The following is a 23686-nucleotide window of genomic DNA, read 5'->3' on the forward strand; positions in this document are numbered from 1 at the left end:
TGTTGGCCTGTGGGAGCCTCGTCCAGTTGACCCTCAAGGCTTTTTGACACGTAGGCTTTGATAAGTTCCCTGCTATCTCACAGGACAAGTTTTCTTAGCTAATCTTTTATATTTCATGTACCAGACCTGGCATTGGTTATTTCTGATAGTAGCTGGACATTAACAATTTTTAAAAGTTTCTAAGATAAGGGGAGCCTGGGTGGCTCAGTTGGTTGAGCATCTGACTCTTGATTTCAGCTCAGGTCACGATCTCGCAGTTCATGAGATAGAGCTCCGGGTCAGGCTGTGTGCTGACAATGTGGAGCCTGCTTGGGATTCTCTCTCTCCCTCTCTCTCACCCCCTCCCCCACTTGTATGCATGCTCTCTCTCTCAAAATAAATAAATACACATTAAAAAATTTTCTAAAACAAGTTTCTAAGATGTTTCTAACATGTAGCCTAGAATGAGAACTATGGCTATAGCACTTCTTCTCAATTTTATAGTTAACACTAAGGTATTTGCAAAAATTTTTAAGGTAAATTATCTACTTCCTCAAATTTAATGACCCATCAAGTTGTTAAATATTAAATTTCAATTATTAAGTTTAAATTTTATACCACTTTACTTCTTAAGAAAATGCAAGATTAGTAATCTAACATGAAGAAATAAATTTCAAAAACAGAAAAACTCTCCAATTGTAATCAACCATTACATTATCCTCCTTCTTTTCTTTTTTTTAAAAATCTTTTAAGAAAATGAAATAAGATCCATATATGTCTAGTTCCAGTTTTCATGGACCTATGTTATGACAATTCTGATTGCATGCTCAAAAAATAATAGAACATACTATACAAATTTAACAAATCACTGGCAATGAATACTTCTGTAAAACCCCTATTTAAATACCATTACCACAATAAAAACAGGAAAGAAGTTTCCTGAAAAACCAGATGATGGCATTATGAAATATAAACATGTCTCTTAAATTTCAAGTTTGATGATATAATCAATCTTCAGCAAAACTGACTCCCGAGAGGAGGGGAGAATGGCAATGGAGGAGGACCCTAGACTTGCCTCATCCCGCACATACAACTAAATAACTATCAAATCATACTAAATACCCCCCCCCCCCAAATCAACTTGAACACTAGCAGAACAGCATCCACAACTTAAGGGAGAGAAGAGGTCACATGGAAGAAGGTAGGAAGTGAAGAAATACAGTTTGAGAGAGAAACAGATTGTGGTCATTGCAGTGGGAAGAAAGCTGCGGTCACAGAGAAGGGTGAGAGGCAGAATAGCATAGAGGGGAGTGCATAGGGAAAACAAATTCCCATAGCAATTGGCTTGGAAATCAAGAGAGCCTGTATTTCATGAGTTCTGGCAACCAGCAGGCCTTCAAGCCTGGAGTTGTTTTTTTTTTTTTTTTTTAATTTTTTTTTTTAATGCTTATTTATTTTTGAGACAGAGAGAGACAGAGCATGAACAGGGGAGGAGCAGAGAGAGAGGGAAACACAGAATCCGAAACAGGCTCCAGGCTCTGAGCTGTCAGCACAGAGCCCGACGTGGGGCTCGAACTCACGGACCGGGAGATCATGACCTGAGCCGAAGCTGGACGCTTAACCCACCAAGCCACCCAGGCGCCCCAAGCCTGGAGTTTTAAAGATCAGTATGCTTGTCTAGAAGAGCTCAGAGGACATTGGGGCTGCTCTTAGAGAGAAGGCAGGCAAACATCCTTGGACATACAGTGTGGACACAGTGATCTGAAGAATGCCTGGGGCATACAGTGGGAAGGTTAGTTGCTTATCTCGGAGCATGTCCTAGAGAGGTAGTGCTCACAGCAGACCCATCTGGGAACAAAGGAACTAGCAGGTGCCATTTCCCTCCCCTCCCCTCAGCATAAGCCCAGAGCTACCTGCAGGAACCAGCACAGTGCTGACACTCACTACCTAACTTGCTTACACCAAACCATGCCATCCCATACTCCAGAAGAACCCTGCTTCCCAGTCATGCTTGCCTCAGTCCCAGTGTAGCAGACCTCTCCCTCAGAGGAACAGTCTAAACCCCTGCCAACACCTCATCTCTCAATCTGGGAGTTTTGGAAGACCTTACTTCTGGTGGTGGTGGTGGTGACAGATCTCATTTCACAAACAGACCAGAACACACCTAGTTAAAATGTGCCACATTCAGGTCAGGGACAAACACTGCTCACAATAGGCAAAGAGAACCTCTGCAGACCACTGGCCTGAAGTATAACGAAGCCAGGACACAAAATCAGAGCACATGCAGCACACACTGGAGTTACTCTCAGAAGCACCAGGCCCTGGGGAAAAAGGGACACTACAGTGCAGGGTACTACAGACCTCTTCTTCATAAAGCCATTACCCTCAAGAACAAGAGATGTAGCTGACTTTCCTAACACAGAGAAACTGGCACAGAGAGTTAGACAAAATGAGAAGACAGAGGAATCTGTCCAAATGAAAGAAAGGACAAGGCCACAGCCAAAGATCTAAGCAAGACAGATATAAGTAACATGCCTGATGGAATGTTTAGCAATGATCATAAGGATACTCACTGGACTTGAGAAAAGAGTAGAGGACATCAGTGACATTAACAGAGATAAGGAATAACATAGCAGACAAAGGGCTCAAAAACCAAAATGAGCAACATGCTTAATGGAATGAACAGCAGGCTGGAAGAAGCAAGGAAATGAATTAATGACATAGAACAGAGTAATGAAAAGTAATCAAGCTGTAAAAAAGAGGAAAAAAAATAATTATGAAAAATGAGGACAGACTTAAGGAACTCAGTGACTCCATGTATTATTGGAGTCTCAGGAGAAGACAGAGAAAAGGCAGTAAAGAATTTATTTGAAGAAATAATATCTGAGAACTTTCCTAATCAGGGGACAGAAACAGATATTCAGATCCAGGAGGCACAGAGAACCCCCAACAAAATCAACAAAAGCAGATCCACGCTAAGACATATTATAACTAAAATGGCAAAATATAGTGATAAAGAAAAATATTAAAAGCAGCAAGACAAAAGAAGACAGTTACATACAAAGGAAATCCCATAAGGCTATCAGTGAATTTTTCAGCAAAAACTTTACAAGCCAGAAAAGAGAGGCATGATATATTCAAAGTGCAGAATGAGAAAAAGTCTACAGCCAAGAATATTCTATCCAGCAAGGCTCATTCAGAATAGAAGCAGAGATAAAGAGTTTCCTGGAAAAACAAAAATTAATGGAGTTTGTGACCACTAAACCGGCCTTGCAAGAAATATTAAAGGGGACTCTTTGGTTGGAAAGGAAAGACCAAAAATGACAAGTATGAAGGTAAGAAACACAAAGCAATAAAAATGAGTATTTCTGTAAAAGTCAGTCAAGGAACTCACAAAATAAAAAAGATATAAAATATGACACCATATACCTAAAATGTGGGGAGAAGAGGAGTAAAGAATGGGTTCAAACTTAAATGACCATCAACTTAATATAGAGTACTATATACAGAAGATGTTATATACAAACCTAATGGTAACCTCAAATTAAAAACCACTAATAAATATGCGAAGAATGAAGAGAAAGAAATCCAAATGTCTTACTAAAGAAAATCAGTAAAACATGAAAGAGAGAACGATAAGAAAGGATCAGAGAAAATCTTCAGAAACAACCACAAAACAAGTAATAAAATGGCAATAAATATATATGTCAATAATTACTTTGAATGTAAATGGACTAAATGCTCCAATCAAAAGACATAGGGTGACAGAATGGATAAAAAAAAAACAAAACCCATCTATATATGTTGTCTACAAGAAACTCATTTTAGGCCTAAAGACACCTATCAACTGAAAGTGAGGGGACGGGAGAAACAACTATCATGTACCTGGGTGTCAAAAGTAAGCCAGAGATGCAATACTTATATAAGAGAAAACAGACTAAAACAAAGACTGTAATGAGAGACAAAGAAAGACACTATATAATAATAAAGGGGAAAATCTAACAAGAAGATGTAACAATTGTAAATAATTATGCCTCCAACATGAAGCACCCAAACACATAAAATAGTTAATTACAAACATAAAGGATCTAATTGACAGTAATACAATAATAGTAGGGGACTTCAACACTCCACTTCAATCAATGGACAGATCATCAAAACAAAAAGTCAACAAGGAAACAATGGCTTTGAATGACACACTGGAACACATGGATTTAATGGAAATATTCAGAGCATTCAATCCTAAAATAGCAGATTAGGCATTCTTTTCAAGCACACATGGGACATTTTCCAGATCACATATTAAGTCACAAAACAAGCCTCAACAAATTCAAAAAGATAAAAGTCATACCATGCATCTTCTCTGATCACAACACCATAAAAACAGAAATCAACTACAAGAAAAATCTAGAAAAAACACAAATACATGCAGGTTAAATAAAATGCCTTAAACAATGAATGGGTCAACTTGGAAATAAAAGGAGAAATAAAAAATACAACGAAACAAATGAAAATGAAAACACATCAGCTCAAAACCTCTGGATGCATCAAAAATGCTTACAAAGAGGGAAGTTTATAGCAGTATAGGCCACCTCCAGAACCAAGAAAATCTCACATAAACAACCTAACCTTACACCTAAAGGAGCTAGAAAAAGAACAACAAGCAAAACCTGAAACCAGCAGAAGGAAGTAAATAATAAAGATAAGAGCAGAAATAAATGATATAGAAAATGAAAAAAATAGAACAGATACATGAAACCAGGAGCTGGTTCTGTGAAAAAAAAATCAATGAAATCCACCTAGCTAGACTTATCAAAAAGAGAAGAAAAAGGCCTCAGAGACATAAAATCACCAATGAGAGAGGAGAAATAACAAACAACACCACAGAAATACAAATATTTTTAAGAGAATATTATGAAAAACCATATGCCAAAAAACTGGACAACCTGGAAGAAATGGAAAAATTCCTAGAAACATAGAAACTACCAAAACTGAAATAGGAAGAAATAGAAAACTTGAACAGACTGATAGCCACCAAAGTCCAGGATCAGATGGCTTCACAAGTGAATTCTAGCAAACATTTAAAGAAGAGTTAATACCCATACTTTCTCAAAATATTCCAAAAAACAGATGAGGAAGGAAAACTTCCAAATTCATTCTATGAGGCCAGCATTACCCTGATACCAAAACCAGATAAAGACATCACAAAAAAAGAGAACTATAGGCCAGTATCTTTGATGAACATAGATGCAAGTATTCTCAACAAAGTACTAGCAAATCAAATGCAACAACATGTTAAAAAATCATTCACCACGATGAATTGGGATTTATTCCTTGGTTGCAAGGATGATTCAATATTCACAAATCAATCAACATGATACATTGTATCAGTAAGAGAAAGGATAAGAACCATACGATCTTTTCAATAGATACAGAGAAAGCATTTGACAAAGTACAACATCCATTCACAATAAAAAAAAAAAACCCTCAACAAAGTAGGTTTAGAGGGAGCATATCTCAACATAATAAAAGCCATATATGAAAAACCCACAGCTAACATCATCCTCAATGGGGAAAACATGAGAGCTTTTCTCCTAAGGTCAGGAAAAAGACAAAGATGTCCACTCTTACCACTTTTATTCAACATAGTACTGGAAGTCCTAGCTACAGCAATCAGACAAAAAGAAGAAATAAAAGGCATCCAAACTGGTAAGGAAGAAGTCAAACTTCCACTGTTTGAAGAAGACATGATACTCTATATAGAAAACCCAAGACTCCACCAAAAAACTTCTAGAACTGATAAACAAATTCAGTAAAATCACAGGATTCAAAATCAATCCACAGAAATCTGTTGCATTTCTATACACCAATAATGAAGCAACAGAAAGAGAAATTCAGAAAACAATCCCATTTATAACTGCACCCAAAATAATAAGATACTTAGAATAAAACTAACCAAAGAGGTGAAAGACCTGTACTCTGAAAACTATAAAACACTGATGAAAGAAATTGAAGATGACAGAAAGAAATGGAAAAACATCCCATGGTCGTGGATTGGAAGAAATAATATCGTTAAAATGTCTATAATACCCAAAGCAATTTACACCTTTAATGAAATCCCCATCAAAATACCAACAGCATTTTTCACATAACTGGAACAAATAATCCTAACATTTGTATGGAACCATAAAAGACCCTGAATCGCCAAAGCAATCTTGAAAAAAAAAAAGCACAGCTGGAGACCTCACAATTCCAGACTTAAGTCACATAACAAAACTGTAATCATCAAAACAGTATGGTACTGGCACACAAAAAAAGACACACAGATCAATGAAACAGAACAAAATGCAGAAATAAACCAACAATTTATGGTCAACTACTCTTTGATAAGGCAGGAAAGAATATCCAGTGGAAAAAAGGCAGCCTCTTCCACAAATGGTGTTGGAAAAACTGGATGGCAACATGCCAAAAAATGAAATTAGACCACTTTCTTGCACCATACACAAAAATACATTTAAAATGGATTAAAGATCTAAATGTGAGACTTGAACCATAAATTCCTAGAGGAAAACATAAGCAGTAGTCTCTATGATATCAGTCATAGCAACATTTTTCTAGATAGGTCTCCTCAGGCAAGAGAAACAAAAGCAAAAATAAACTATTGGGACTACATCAAAATAAAAATCTTCTACAGGGGTGCCTGGCTGGCTCAGTTGGTGGAGCATGCAACTCTTGATCTTGGGGTTGTGAGTTCAAGCCCCACATTGTATGTAGAGATTACTTAAAGATAATAAATCTTAAAAAAAGAAAAGCTTCTGCATAGTGAAGGAAATAATCAACAAAACTAAAGGGCAACCTATGGAATGGGAGAAGATGTTTGCAAATGACATATTCGATATAGGGTTAGTATCCAAAATATATAAAGTACTTATATAACTCAACACATCCAAAACAAATAACCCAATTAAAAATGGGCAGAAGACATGAACAGACATTTCTCCACAGAAGACATACAAATGGCCAACAGATACATGAAAAAATGCTTAACATCCCTCATCATCAGGGAAATGCAAATCAAAACTACAATGAGATATCACCTCACACCTGTCAGAATGGCTAAAATCAAAAACACAAGAAACAGCAGGTATTGGTGAGTTTGCGGAATGGAACGGAATGGAATATTAGCCATAAAAAGGCTGAAATCTTGCCATTTGCAATGACATGGATGGATCTAGGGAGTATAATGCTAAGCGAAATAAGTCAGTCAGAGAAAGACAAATATCATATGATTTCACTCATATGTGGAATTTAAGAAACAAAAAAAATGAACAAAGGGGGATAAAAAGAGAGAGACAAAGCAAGAAACAGACACTTAGCTATAGAGAACAAACTGATGGTGACCAGGAGGGAGGGAGGTGGGGGGAACAGGTGAAACAGGTGATGAGGATTAGGAGTGCACTTGCCATGATGATCACTGGGTGATTAAAATAAAAACTTTAAAAAAAAATGCAGGTTTCCCACCAAAGTAAATAGGAAGACAGAGATGCTGCTGATGGGGTTTTAATGTTACAAACCAGGAGTGGTCTTGCGACTAACTTGGTATTCAGCTAGAACTGCTCTGAGGATTTTCAGGCCACACCTGCCAGGTGGCAACCTAGGATCTCTACCAAGAACTCTCCAAAGTATTTAAACCCATTGCTTGAGGAAATCCTAGTTTGCGTACGTCAGTCCCTATGGTTACCTCCCCACAGTGACAGATGGCCTGGCCTGTTACACAGTAGGATTTAACAAGAGGCCAAAACACAAGTTTAAATGGCCAACTAAAGTAACAATAAAAGTCTTGTGGCTGGTATACTAGTTTCCTCTTCCTTTTCATGGCTCTGATTCTTTTGTAATTTGAGACTTACTTTGTTTTTTTAAAATTATAAGTCATTTAAGAAAATAAAAAAAAAATGATTTTAACGTTTATTTTTGAGAGAGAGAGTGTGAGCGGAGGAGGGGCAGAGAGAGAGGGAGACACAGAATCCAAAGCAGCCTCTAGGCTCTGGGCTGTCAGCACAGGCCTGACGTGGGGCTTGAACTCAGGGACCGTGAGATCATGACCTGAGGTGAAGTTGGACGCTTAACCGACTGAGCCACTCAGGCTCCGCCCCCCAACTTTTTTTTTTAATGTTTATTTATTTTTGAGAGAGAGAGAAAGAGAGACAGAGTGCAAGCAGGGGAGGGGCAGAGAGAGGGAGTCACAGAATCTGAAGCAGGCTCCTGGCTCTGGGCTGTCAGCACAGGGTCCAGCGTGGGACTTGAACCTGTGGACTGGGAGATCAGGACCTGAGCCGAAGCTGGACGCTTAAATGAGCCACTCAGACTCCCCAATTATAAGTCACTTCAAATATTTCTTGGAAAGTGTTAGGATGTAAGGTAACAAAGTATAAAAAAATCTTTTAGGACCAGAACCAGTGAAACAAATTGGTATTATACTAAAAATGTTCCCAGAATACTCAAAAAACAAATTGATTCTAGTTAAACAGTTTGTTCACTTACCTCTAATTCATAGCCAGGTTCACAATGATAAATAACTGTGCTTTCAAAAGTAAATTTACTGCCAAACACGAACCCATGTTCTGGACTTTCAGGTTTCCCACAAGAAACTGGACTGCAGGATTCATCAGAAAACGGTGGCTCCCAGGTGCCATCAAGCTAAATGACAAATGACAGATTAGAAGTTACACTTAAGAGTTAATACGTATGAATGAAGTTTGCAAATATTGGCAGAGCAGAATAATCCCTAAAATGATGATCCCAGAATTTGGTTCTACTTCTGATACGTATAGTCTGTGGCCTTAGAAAACACACATTAGTTATTAGATGCCCTTGTTAGTTATCACTGAACAATTTTAGACATTTCTCAAACACATAAAACAAGCATTTTCTTCCTAATAGAAACCATTAAAATATCAAGAACGCCAAGAAGTTTGTTTTCATTATGATGCATGAGGACTGGATGGTTGATACAAATATTCCAGGGCATCCTTATATCCTGATACCAATCTATCATCACTTTTCACTTTATTTCCCACTGCCATGGTCAGAGTGAACATTTTTCAACCTTCTATTTAAGTGAAGTGAGGCATACACAGATGTTTCCCTTAAAGACTGTTATTCTCTTGCTAATATTCTTCTCTTTTCCTTGAGGAAACAGTGCATGAGCTCATTAACAGTCAATAACAGGACTTCAGGCTAAACCCTTTATTCTATGTATGAGGCAGAATTAATTTTATACGTATGTCTGCCTCATAGTTAACCATTCCCTTAGTGTCGGAAGTGTTAGTTGTATCTAATTTTTCAATACTATGAATGGTGCTTCAATAAAGATACCTTTTTGCATAAATTGTTCTGGGTATTACTATTAACTTTTAAAAACTACACAGTACTGTTTTCTTTTGATACATCTGAAACCTGTTTTGGCATATTTTAATCCCCCCCCCCACTGGTTACTTCATTATATCAGAGTAATTTGTTTACTAATGATTCCTTTCTCCATGGACTTGTGGTGACTCCTTTATCAAGATGTACTTGGATTTATTTCTTCCGTTCCACTCATTTTCCTTTCTGCTGAGTCTACACCAATACCACACTGATAGGACCTTTGTAATTCTGTAATAGGTCATCATTTCAGGAAAGGCTGGACCTCCTGTACTCATGTTTCAAACTTCATAGTGATCTTCTCATCCATTTATTCTATGAAGGACAGAATCATTTTGCTCTATCAAGATAAAATATTTCTAGGCACTGAACATAGCGTTACACAATTTGTGCATCTAAACACTTATAAAGGGTCTATTCTACCTTTCGGACGAAAATTCAAACCCAAAACTCAGTTGTGTGAGGGTTAGGGGTCATACCTTGTGTAGAGAAAGTGAGGAGGGTTGTCAAAAATAAATTACTGATTCAGAAAAAAAGAGCATAGTCACCAGTGTTTGGGGTCCCACGGGGCACATGGAGGGGCACTCGATTGTTCATACACCCAACCTGGAGAAGCTCTGGGAGAACATTGAATTATTCCCTTAAACGTGGTGGGACGAATTTCCCATTAGCTTACTTCAAACAGTTCAGGGTCTTTGAAAAAGCTTCCCCTCAAACTGCTTCAGTTCTAAGTCTAAAAGGGATAATCTGGAAACGATACCAATTTTGACAGCGTGGTACCCCCGCCAGTCATCTGGCTTGCTTCCTGTGATGTTCCTGTTTTTAGGTTTGGCAGAAACCAATCACTGAGTATGCATGACTTATAAATGGAAAACTGGGAGGAGAATGAAATAGTTCTTGAGTCCCTACTAAGTGTCAGGCATGTACTAGATGCTTTATTAGCATTAATTAAATCCTTGCAATTACTGATTTACAAATAAAACAAGTTGGGGGAACATAAGGCCACAGAGCCTATAAATACTGAGATGCAGTTCAAAGGAATGTTTAAGGTAAAACTTATTTCTAGACCATGCAGCCTGCTCCCCACCTTCAACTCCTCCCTCTCCCAACTCCAGAAACAGAAGAATATATCAATAACTCATTTTATTTTTCTTTCTCTGGCTCATCTTATGGAAGCTAGGAGAAGGGGATGTGCTAGGAATATCTTCTATCTATGGTGTTGATCTAGGCCCTTTCCCCCATTAATTCTCTAGTTTTTTGTTCTAATCATACAAGACACACACTGTTATACACATTTTTTTTTCAAATAAGGAACTTGAAGCTTAGGCATTTTAGGTAACTTTCTTAAAGTCATACAAGTAGTAGGTAGCAGAGACAGCATTTGACTCTATTGTTTCTGCGACTTTTGTTTTTTCTACTAAAACTAGAGACATTTGCTCTCAATCAGGGCTCAGTTCCCACACAAAGACACTCTTTACAGGATTTATGTATGAGCCACCTGACTTATGGTTAATTTTTCATGAATATTTTGTTATAGATATTTGAACGCTTTATCTAACTTTGGCACTTTTTATCTACTCTTGGCATTTTCTTAGTTTAAAAATGGGAATATTGAAAAGAAAGATGCTTTATATTTCTACCAAAAAAACTTCTCAAATTCTTGACACAATTGGAAACTTGAGACATTTTTTTTTTCAGGGCTGCAAAATACTGCTTGTGTGGACACACACACATTTAATATATGTAAATGAGTTACAAATGCATGTTCTAAGGCAGTGAATCTTACCTGACATGTTGATATGTTAACTCCCTCATAGATATACCCTTCTTCACAGGACACAGAAACTTGCTTATTCACACTGAAATCATCCCCGTGAACACGTATACGTGTTATATTTGCTGGCAGAGGACATTTTTTAGGACTGCAGGAGATTGTCTCAGGAAACCAATGACCGTCTTTCTGACAGGTGAATGTGTCTACAGTTGTATCCATCACGTAACCTTCTAGACATCTGGAATGGAAAAGCCAAATGAGTGTCTTAAAGAGAGTACAATACAGCTGGTGACTTATTCTTGGATTTAAGATGATGTTTCCAACACTCAGTGGAGATTTTATGTGACATATTAAAACTGATTCAAAGCTCAAGGGAATGGCGCTGCCATGCAAAAAACAAAACAAAACAAAACAAAAAAACAACATAACGAGGACAATCAGATCAGTCCTCAGTTGTCCACGCCAAGGATTAACCAAGCCTACAGTTGATTTAAATGTTGTTGACATTATTTACCTTTCTTGCAGGTAATATTAACACTGAATTCACTTTTATTCTGAAAATAGTTAACAGTTCTAAAAATTCTAGACAAAGTCCAAAATAGACTCAGATATTAACAAGAATATGACATAATTAATATTTATTGGGTATCTATTTGTGACAAGCACTGTTCTAAGTCCTTGATAGAGGGCATTTCTTTTAATCCTGAAAGGCAGATACTGTTATGTAACAAACCATGAGTTTGGTATTCAAACTCAAATCAAATTGGCTCTAAAATACTCTGATTTTTAGAATTTGCATTTATTTATTCAGCGAATGTTCACATAGCACTTATTAAATTCCAGTCACTGTTCTAAGTGCTCTACAAATATTAATTGATTTAATTTTAATGTCAACCCTATGGGTAGGTATGATTATTATCTTTATTCCCATTTGGCAGATGATGTGACTGACACCAGAGATACCCCAGGAAGTGACAGAGCTGAGATTCCTGCCTACGGAGTCTGGTTCCAGAGTCCGGTTCCAGGGTCCATGCTTTCACTGCCGTACTACGCTGCCGCTTAAGTTGAACCATTTAATGAACATTGACTAGGTGGACATATATATTTTTTTAATTTCACAAATCACCAAGCTGGATAGGACTCACTTTTGCAAACTTGTAATCTGTTTACTACAAGATCTGAAACATCATCAACACACAGCAAGGAAGAACAAACAAGGGAGGTCTTGAGAAAGAGGTGATATCGGGATTTCTCAAGGTATCTCACACATCAACATCCAAAGAGAAAGCTGAAAATATATTTCAAAAGCAAGGGATAATTGTTGTTTTTCCTCTTGGTGCATGATATACTACTCTTTGGCTTTCTTGTCATTGAGGATCCTCCTGTGGGTTTATTCTTACCGCAATTAGGAGAAAAGGAAGGAGAGAAGGAAGGCTAAAATGCCCACAAGAACAGTTACTGAATTATTAACATCTAAGAAGCCAATATGTGAAAGATAAGCCATAACTCCTTCACAGAAGTGAGTCAAATCTAAGTTGATTTAGAGGGTTGATATATTGAGGGACATTCATTCCAATAAAAAAATAATTTATAGATTTATTCTGTATTCTCTCATTTCTTTTTAAGAATGCATTGTAGATAGGGAACTTTACAGAAAAACTCACTATTTGTGCATTAAATGCTTAGTTTGTTCAAATTGTGAAGTCTGGAAGGCTCCTTACGATATCTCCCTATTTATATTGATCAGTGAAGGTATATGCTTTTTGACCTGAATTCTTCAGCTTTTGCCTAATATGTCCAATATTTGCATGTATGGATATAACCATAAAGTGGTATCATAAAGAAATTTACCAGCATGATGTTTAAAAGAAAAAAGAGCCTTGTGACTTAAGAGATAGGAAAGCTAGCTAGAGAATCTTACTGTTTCATGAAGATCAACAGAATATGATAATCATGATACTTGTATTAGGAACTACAATCTGAAAATGGAGTTTAGTTTTTATAGACAATGGACTTCTACATAATTATGAATAGAATAAGGCCAAGGGGTTAAAAACTTCAGCTTTGGGAGAGCAGTCCAGAGGTGGTATTTTCCCAATTTGCTAAATTTTTGACCGAGTGCTTTTTATTTTACCGCCCTCCAGCCTGCACCCTTTGGAGATTCTAGAGCCACGGTCTTACCTGAGTCTCACTTTACTTTCATAGGTGTGTGACTCTCCAGTTGCTATGGCATTGGCGACAGATGGGGGGGGTCCACAGGACAGGGGCTCACAGACTGGATAAGGCTGGCTCCATGTCCCCTTCTCGGTACAAATCAGATCTGAACTCCCTTGGATGACATACCCGGATCTGCAGTTGTAAGTTATCGCATTTTCCTCCAAAGAGCCGCTCTCACTGATGAATGCATTTGGTATCGTTGGGGGAGAACCACAAGAAGCGTGTTCACAGTGTGGGAAGACAGAGCTCCACTGGCCATTGGCTTCACAGGTGATTTCAGAAGCTCCATGGAGCTTGAAGCCTTTGAAGCACTGAATCTGGGTTGCCTTTCCACAGCCAAAATCTGTCCCGTTGACAGCTCCATTTTGAATTACTGGTGTGGAACACCTGCAAGGCAGGCAGGAAGGTGGGCTGCCGCTCCAGGAGCCGTTGGAAAGGCACCTTCTTGAAGGACTGCCATGGAGCTTATAACCAGGAAAGCACTGATACTGTATATGCCCCCCGTGATAAAAGGAGAAGCCATTAGAAAAGCCATGGGGAAGATCTTCAGGAGGGCCACAGTTGACTGGCTTACAGAAAGGAAACTCTGTATCCCAGTTGCCATCTGACTGACAGGTGAGTCTTGGAGCACCATGCAACACGTAGCCCTCCTGACAGTGGAACACCACTTCCTTCCCAAAGCCATAGTCCAAGCCATCCATCACTCCATTTGTCAACTGCGGTGGGGTAGCACACCTGACAGGCACACAGAGGGGAGTGGTTCCACTCCAATTTCCATCGGCAAGACAAACACGACTCCTGGCACCCTCGAGTAAGAACCCTACATTGCAAGTGTACTCAACCTCTTTTTGAAATGTATATTCATCTCCTTTCACCTGGCCGTTGGCTGAAACCGGAGGTGAACCACAGTCCACAGGGATGCAGATCGGCTCATTCCCATCCCAATTTTTATTTTGTTGGCATGTTCTCCTCTCGTTGCCATTCAACACATACCCAGGATTACACTCATAGAACACCACACTCAGGTAGGTGTAGTTGCTTCCTTTGACAGAGCCATTCATAACTGGATTTGGTTTTTTGCATGAAATGGCCTCACAGGTTGGGGAAGCACCACTCCACTCTCTATTCTGTAGACAAAGTCTTATGTCAGAGCCCACCAGAATGTGCCCAGGTTTGCAGCTATACTGTATAGCACTGCCCATGGTAGTCTCTGTAAAATGCAAAAAGCCATTTTCAGGAGCAACAGGCAAGTCACATTCAACTGAAATACAGGAAGGTGCACTGCCATTCCACGTTCCATCTTCCTGGCAGATCAGTATAGGGTTCCCCAAAAGTTCATATCCTGGATTACAGGTGTATGAAACCATGGTGCCATGTGGAAAGTGTGCTAAATGTGTAGTAGGAGATCCCTTTGTGTTTTCCCAGGATTTAGTCACTGCTCCCAGGTGATGAGGAGGGAGAGGAGTCCGATATGGAACTTCCATCAAGTCCTCTTCTTGGTCAAAATATCCTTGACCACCTTTGACCTTAGTACAGTCTCCAAAATCAATATGAGGAGGGAGACCACAGTCTATGGTTACACACGTTGGTATAGAGCCTGACCATCCTGACTCTTCACAGGTCTGCATGGCATGACCAGCTACATGGAACCCAGGAAAGCAGCTGTAGATGATCATGGCACCGAAGCTATAATCTGCACCCTCTACAAAACCATTTTCAATGGCTTGTGGGGGGTTACAGTGGATCGCACTGCATGATGGGACATCCACATCCCAATCACCTGTCTCTAAACAAGTCAAGGCTTTGGGACCTTGAAGCCTGAAGCCTCGGTCACAAGAATATATAACGCTTTGCCCATAGTGTAGGTCTGTATAAGAGAATTTGCCATTCAAAATCTCCTTGGGTTTTGGGCACTCAATGGGTTTACAGGTGGGTTTTCCTCCGAGCCAGTGACCATTTTCTCCACAAAGGGTGGTAGTATTTCCCACCAACTCATAGCCTGGCTTGCAGGTATAGAGAGCTGTGCTGAGATAGGCAAGACCTTGCACATCGATGATGCCATTGAGAATTTCCTCAGGTTGGGGACATTCCACTGGGACACATTCTGGCAGTGGGGAACTCCAGGTACCATCAGCTTGGCAGGAGGTGGTAGGATTCCCTCTTAGGAAAAATCCATCCACGCAAGAATACTCGACAGTACTTCCAAAATGAAGACTGGAAGAGGGAGCGGGGACACCAAAGGGAATTAGGGGAGGTGGGAGGCAAAGAACCATCTTGCAAACAGGAAAAGAATCATTCCATTGTTGTGATAGCAAGCATTTCAGGACAGGGGGGCCCTGAAGGGCATGTCCTTCTTTACAAGAAAATGTCACCATTCCTACTTCACTAGCTAATTCCTTCAGGACGAGCTGGTTTTCCAAGAGGGGTGGCTCTGGGCACCTGGAAGGCACACACTTCTGGTTTGGCTTCTTATTCCATTTGCCAGATTTCAGGCATGTCCAAGAATGATCACCAATGAGCTCATAACCCTCATTACAGAAAAACTGAACCTTGGACCCTACTTCAAAAATTTCTCCTTTCATGTAGCCATTCTGGATTGGGGGAGGTTTTCCACAGTTGAGGGGGATGCATGACAGAGGGGATTCACTGTACCAGTGGCGATTGGCTTGGCAAACAAATACAGGACTTCCAACTGCTTTGTAGCCTGGATTACACCGGTATCTTGCTTCACTCTCAAAGATCCTGCCAGTTGCATGCTGTATAACAGGGAGAAAACAATTAAGCACAGTGTGCATAACAAATCATATGGTTGACTAAATACTGTGAATAATAATTTAAAAATTAAACTAAAAATACCTATGTTAAAATGAATCCATTAAGGCATAAGTAAATATAGACTTCTGTTTTTTTTTTCAATAGGTCCACTCTATTTTTAATAAGCGAAAAGGATAGGTCAAATTAGGTAATCTCTACTGCAGAAATTTTTACCATAGGGTTGAGCCCATAATTGGTAAAAGACCAACCGTTTAAAATTGATGATTTGATGGAGGACTACCAAAAATTATAAATTACTTAGTTCAAAAAAATCTTGCTCACCAAAGCAATGCTGGAGTGTGTTGCTTTAATCACAGAAAAGGAAACATACACATACAAACATACCTCTATTTGTTAATGTTGTTAAAAAAGAAGCAAACAAAATATGTTTCGTGGATATATTTCTAACAGTACCATCAGAGTTTTTTGTGTTCATTCTTAACATACCTCAAAAAAATTGCTGCTCTGAGGCTGGGAAATAAAAAAGTAATACTTCATCTTTTAAACAGAAAGTTAATACTCATGATCTCAACATTTAAATAAATAAGTGCTTAATATAAGAGCAAGTCCTTTTCTTTCCCTTCCTTCCTTCCTTCCTTCCTTCCTTCCTTCCTTCCTTCCTTCCTTTCTTAAAAAATGTTTAAGTAGGCTTCACACCCAGTGTGGAGCCCAGTACAGGGTTGAACTCATAATCCTGAGATCGAGACTTGAGCTCAGATCAAAAGTCAGACACTTCACTGACTGAGCCACCCAGGTACCCCAATAACAGATCGTTGTCAGGCAGTACGAAAGACGAATTAGTTATGAAAGCTTTAAAAGGATTATCATGGTAATGTCTAGCTTCCACACTATAGTGAATTTCTCATTCTAGTGGACGTAATTATTTGTTTTGTGGATTTATTTCTTGGGCACCCACCCCCATGCACATAAGCACCATACCATCAGAGGCCTAAGCTGTGTTGTTAAATATCAGCTTTCCGATGCTTACCTGGCACCTAGTAGGAGCTCCAGAGATATTTGTCAAAGAAACAGATGAAGAAAGCTCCCTTATCTTATATACACCCTCTTCCAATGGAATGCTAATACAGCTGAGCAAAGGTGTCAAACAGAAGGTTGTTACTGTTGTTTTAGAATATAAAGGAGAAAAGGTATTATGTATGTGTGGGTTTTTACATAGTGTTTAATTAGAATATTGTCTCTTTAAAATGGCCCTTGATTTGGGGAAATAGATCCTCATTACTGTTTTCTTTTTTGTTTAAGTAGGCTTCATGCCCAGTGCAGAGCTCAACATGGGGCTTGAATTAATTACCAGGAGATCAAGACCTGAGACCAAGAGTCGGACGCTCAACTGACTGAGCCACCCAGGTGCCTCTTATTACCATTTTCTTGATGGACTTCATGAGAAGGCACATATTAATATGAAAGGAAGATATGTGTGGATCTGAGAGAGCTCTTTGTCCTGGTGAATCTACCGTTGGGTCCACTGAAAGAAACTTGCAGAAGCTGCATTATAGTGAACGGGTGGTTCACGCCATCTGCTGTTTAAAAATTAGAAATGATACCAGATGTCTACAGGTTCCATTAGACCTTGTTTTCTACAAAATCTACATCCATCTTGGAATAACTTCTTCTACAAAGCAAAACAATATTGTATTAAAATTGGTTTACTCTAACTTCATAGTTAGGACCAAGGTGTTGCTACAAAGCACTTCAAATGTCTCTACGCCAGCAGAAGGTAGAAACTCTACATTAAAAGGATTCCTAACCTCTATCAACTTCTTGCCAATACTCACTACCTGTAGGGTTAGCCACTTCTGTTTTTCAACAGTTAATTTGCTCAATGCCCTGCTTCCGAATCCCCGGTTAGGTGCAGTGGACTAGCTGTCAGTGACAAAAGCCACGAACTACTCACTCATCAGTCTCTTACCTCCAGAAAGCCATTCTCAACCTTAGGTGGTTCACTGCAAGACACAGGGTGGCATGTGGGTGTGGGGCTACTCCACTGTCCTGTGGCTTCACAGGTGCTCTTCTTCTCCCCTTTGATGTAGAACCCTCTGTTGCAGCTGTAAGCCACAATGGCTCCAAAACTGTAGTTTGATCCACTTGCATAGCCATTCAGGATGCTTGGTGGCTCTCCACACCGCACGGGGATGCACCGGATGGACATGGGGGAAGGGCTCCACTGCCCGCCTCTCAAACATTCAATCTTTGCTGAGGTGTTCAGTACAAAACCTTCTGTGCATTTAAAGCTCACAACTGACCCTGCTGCAAATTTTGCTTTGCTCACAGATTCCAAGATGCTATAGGAAACAGATGGAGGTTTTTCACAGAAATGAGCTATACAACGGGGCATGGCCTGACCTTCTGGGGGAACCCACTTGCCCTGGGCATTGCAAAGGAGCTGGGAATTGTCTGCCAGGCTGTAACCATCTGAGCAATAGTAGAATGCAATGTCTCCAAATAACCGATGGGCAGTCTCTGGAGAGGCGTGTTCCACATTGGGGGGCTCATCGCAGGAGACAGCCAAACACTGCTGGTTACTTCCATTCCACTTGCCATTGGCCAGGCATTCAATGGTGTCAGGACCAGCGAGGGTATAGCTATGAGATTGGGAGGAAGGGAACAATAACTAAGCATAGTATTTGAGAAAAGGTATTTGCATCTTTGTATATTCTGTTTTTATTTTTTTATCGTTCCAACAATGATTTTGCTTTCATTTGTTATTCTTTAAAATAGTATTTGCTAAGATGGAGGCATAGTAGGGGGACCCTAGGCTCATCTCGTCCCTCAAACACAACTAGACAGCTATCAAATCATTCTGAATAACCAAGAAATCGGCCTGAGGACGGACAGAACAAACTGCACAACTAGAGGGTGAGAAGAGGCCACATCAAGAAAGTGCAGAGACGGTTTGGGGGAGAAATGGATCACAGGTGCTGCAGAGGGGAAAAAGCCCTGGTGGCGGACAAAGGCGACAGAGAAAGCCCTCAGGGAAATGCACACAGAGAGTGCTTCCCCAAAGCGATTGGCTGGGAAAATGAGAGGGGCTGATTTTCGTGAGTTTTTGCAACCAGCAGGGCTTGAAGACTGGAGTTTTAAAGATCAGCAGGCGTGGCTGGTGTAGAGACCTGAGGACGCTGCCCTGCTCCTGGAGAGAAGGCAGGCAAGCGGCCCAGGGGCAGATGGCGCGATCTGAAGAACACCTAAGCCACACGAGGAGACTGTTTGCTCTTCTTGGACAGCATCCGTGGGAGGTGGCATTCACAGAGTTACCTCTGCAGGGACAAAACAGCCGGCATTTCTCCCCCTTGCCCCACAGCATGAATGCAGAGCCACTAGCAGTAAACAGCACAGCACCGACGCTGGCTGCCTGACCTTCTTACACCAGGTCCCACAGCCCTGAGCTCTGCTGCTACCACCCTTCTTGGGCAAGTCTGCCCCAGCACCGATGCAGCGGGCTCCTTTCCCTTTCAGACCAGCACAAACCCCTGCCCACATCATGTCTTCTGACCAGAAAGTTCTGCAAGGCTTCAGCTCTAGTGGAGGTAGCATCAGGTCTTACAGAAAAAGCAGAGCACAGCACATCTACTTAAGGCTCACTATACTCTGGCCAAGGACCAAACACTGCCCACAGCAGGCAAGGAGAGTCTCAGCAGATGACTGGCCTAAAGGACAGAGCAGCTAAAACATAGCAGCAGAGTATACTCAGCACACACCAGACACCCCCGGAAGCCCCAGGCCCTGGACACCATATGACCTCTTCTTCACAAAGCTGTTCCTCTCAGAAGCAGGAAACGTAACAGGTTTTTCCAACACAGAGAAGAAGACAGAGCCAGACAAAATGCCAGGACAGAGGAATTCATCCCAAAGGAAACAACGTAATAAGGTCATGGCCAGAGAGATCTTATTGAAACAGATATAAGCAATGTGCCTGATGGAGAATTTAAAGCGACAATCATAAGGATACTTGCTGGGATTGAGAAAAGAATGGAAGACTTTAGGGAGGCCCTCCACAGAGATTAAGGAACTAAAAAATAAGCAGTCAGAAATGAAAAATGCAGTAACTGAGATTGGAAATAGACAGGATGTAGTGAACGCAAGGCTGGAAGAAGCAGAGGTACAAATAAGTGATCTAGAAGATAAAATAATGGAAAATAAGGAAGCTGAACAAAAGAGGGAAAGAATTATAGAACATGAGAATAGACTCGGGGAACTCAGTGAATCCATCAAATGTAATAACATTCATAAGAGTCCCAGAAGAAGAAGAAGAGAGAAAAGGGGACGGAAAATTTATTTCAGGAAATAATAGCTGAACACCTCCCTAATCTGGGGAAGGAAGCAGATATCCAGATCTAGGAGGCACAGAGAACTCCCACCAAAATCAACAAAAGGCAGGCCAACACCAATGCATATAATTAAATTTGGAAAATCTGGAAAAGCAGCAAGACAAAAGATGTCCCTCACTTACAAGGGAAGAACCACAAGGCTTGCTGGAGATTCTCAACAGAAACTTGGCAAGCCAGAAAGGAGTGGCATGATATAATCAATGTGCTGAATGGGGAAAACCTGCAGCCAACAATACTCTATCTAGCAAGGGTATCATTCAGAACAGAAGGAGAGATGAAACGTTTCCCAGACAAACAAAAACTAAAGGGGTTCGTGACCACTAAACCAGCCCTGCAAGAAATATTGAAGAGAACTCTTTGAGTGGAAAGGAAAGACCAAAAGTGACAAAGACAAGAAAGGAACAGAGAAAATCTCCAGAAACAACAACAAATAATAACATGGCATTAAATACATTCTAATAATTATTCTGAATGCAAATGGATTAAATGTTCCAATCAAGAGACACAGAGTGTAAGAATGGATTAAAAAACAAGACCCATCTATATGCAGCATACAAGAGACTCATTTTAGACGTAAAGACACCTGCAGATTGAAAGTGAGGGGATGGAGAAACATTTATTGTTTATCACGCAAACAGGCATCAAAAGAAAGCTGGAGTGGCAACACTTGTATTAGAAAAACTAGATTTTAAACCAAAACCTGTAACAATAGATGAAGAAGGGCACTTTATCATAATAAAGAGGACTATCCAACAAGAAGATCTAACAACTGTAAATATTTATGCCTCCAATATGAAAGCACCCAAATACATAAAACAGTTAATGACAAACATAAAGGAACTAATTGACAGTAATACAATAATAGTAGAGGACTTTAACATTCCACCTACATCAATGGGCAGATCTAGACAGAAAATCAACAAGGAAATAATGGCTTTGAATGACACACGGGAACAGATGGATTTAACATATATTCAGAACATTCCATCCTAAAACAACAGAATACACATTCTTTTTGAGTGCACATGGAACGTTTTCCAGAACAGGTCACATATAGGCCACAAAACAAGCCTCAATAAATTCAAAAAGTCTGAAGTCATGTCATGCATCTTCTCTGACCACAACACCATAAAAATAGAAATCTACCACAAGAAAAAGATCTGGAAAGACCACAAATACATAGAGGTTAAATAACATGCTACTAAATAATGAATTGGTGAACCAGGAAATAAAAGAAGAAATAAAAAAAATATAGGAAAACCAAAGGAAATGAAAAAACATCAGTTCAAAATCTTTGGATGCATCAAAAGTGGTACTAAGAGGGAAGTTTATAGTAATACAGGCCTACCCCAAGAAAGCAAGAAAAATCTCGCATAAACAACCCAAACATACACCAAAAGGACTAGAAAAAGAACAATAAACAAAACCTAAAACCAGTAGAAGAAAGGAAATAATAAAGATGAGAGCAGAGATAAATGATATAGAAACTAAAAAAGCAATAGAACAGATCAATGAAACCAGGAGCTGATTCTGTGAAAAAAAAAATCAACAAAATTGGTAAGCTTCTAGCCAGACTTATCAAAAAGAAAACAGAGAAAGGACTCAAATAAACTCACAAACGAGAGAGGAGAAATAACAACCAATACCACATAAACACAATTATAAGAGAATGTTATGAGAAACGATATGCCAACAAATCTGACAACCTGGGAGAAATGGATAAACTACAATCCTACAAATCCTACAAACTTATAAACTACCAAAACTGAAACAGGAAGAAATAGAAAACTTGAACAGACCAATCACCAGTAAAGAAGCTAAATCAGGAGTCAAAAATCTCCCAGTGAACAAAAGTCCAGGACCAGATGGCTTCACAGATGCATTCTATCAAGAGTTAATTCTATTCTCAAACTACTCTGAAATATAGAAGAGGGAAAACTTCCACATTCATGCTATGAGGCCAGCATTACCCTGACACCAATAAAAACTCCACTAAGAAAAATTCCACTAAGAAAGAGAAACACACAACAACATCCCTGATGAACATGGATGTAAAAATTCTCAATAAAAAACTACCACATTGAATCCAACAATACATTGAAAGAATCATTCTCCAGGATCACTTGGGATTTATTCCTGGGTGGCAAGGGTGATTCAGTATTTGCAAACCAATCGACAAGATACAGCACATTAACAAAAGAAAGGATAAGAACCATATGATCCTTTCAATAGATGTAGAAAAAGCATTTGACAAAGTACAATGTCCATTCATGACAAAAACCTTCAACAAAGTAAGGTTACAGGGAGCATACCTCAACATAATAAAGGCCATATATGAAAAACTTACAGCTAATATCATCCTCAATGGGGAAAAACCGAGAGCTTTTCCTCTACAGTCAGGAACAAGGCAGGGATGTCCACTCTCACCACTGATATTTAACATATTACAGGACGTTCTAGTCACAGCAATCAGACAATACAAAGAAATAAAAGGCAACCAAATTGGCAAGGCATAAGTCAAACAGTCACGGTTTGCAAATGACATGATAGTCTATATAGAAAAGCCAAAAACTTCACCAAAAAATTGCTAGAACTGATACATGAATTCATTAAAAGTTGCAGGATACAAAATCAATGTACAGAAATCTGTTGCATTTCTATACATCAATAATGAAGCAGCAGAAAGAGAAATCAAGGAATTAATCCTATTTACAAACATACCAAAACCCACAAGATACCTAGGAATAATCCTAACCAAAGAGGTAAAATATCTGTACTCTGAAAACTATAGAACACTAACGAAAGAAATTGAAGAGAACACAAAGAAATGGAAAAACATTCCATGCTCATGGACTGGAAGAATAAATATTGTTAAAATGTCTATATTACTCTAAGCAATCTGCACATTTAATGCAACCTCTATCAAAATACCACCAGCATTCTTCAGAGACCTAGAACCAATAATCTTAAAATGTGTATGGAACCACAAAAGACCCTGAATAGCCAAAGCAATCTTGAAAAAGCAAAGCAAAGCTGAAGGCATCGCAATTCCAGGCCTCAAGTTATATTACAAAGCTGTAGTAATCAAAACAGTATGGCACTGGCTCAAAAACAGACACATAGATCAATGGAA

The 23686-nt window shown here is 39.4% G+C and overlaps 1 protein-coding gene across 2 annotated transcripts in view; it reads right to left on the reverse strand.

Annotated features, from left to right (window-relative positions):
- SVEP1 (sushi, von Willebrand factor type A, EGF and pentraxin domain containing 1) overlaps positions 1-23686 on the reverse strand; it is a 201326-nt gene that overhangs the window by 26133 nt on the left and 151507 nt on the right. For both annotated transcript variants that reach the window (XM_053908172.1, XM_019454226.2), the window contains exons 37-40: positions 18135-18807; positions 13358-16149; positions 11189-11414; positions 8521-8676 (exon numbers count right to left, since the gene is read on the reverse strand). In XM_053908172.1, coding sequence (XP_053764147.1) covers positions 8521-8676; positions 11189-11414; positions 13358-16149; positions 18135-18807 — 3847 coding nt within the window. The remainder of the gene's footprint in view (positions 1-8520; positions 8677-11188; positions 11415-13357; positions 16150-18134; positions 18808-23686) is intronic.

The sequence above is a fragment of the Panthera pardus genome, unplaced genomic scaffold (genome assembly GCF_024362965.1).
Source record: "Panthera pardus isolate Hobbes unplaced genomic scaffold, ASM2436296v1 HiC_scaffold_20, whole genome shotgun sequence".
NCBI lineage: Eukaryota > Metazoa > Chordata > Mammalia > Carnivora > Felidae > Panthera > Panthera pardus.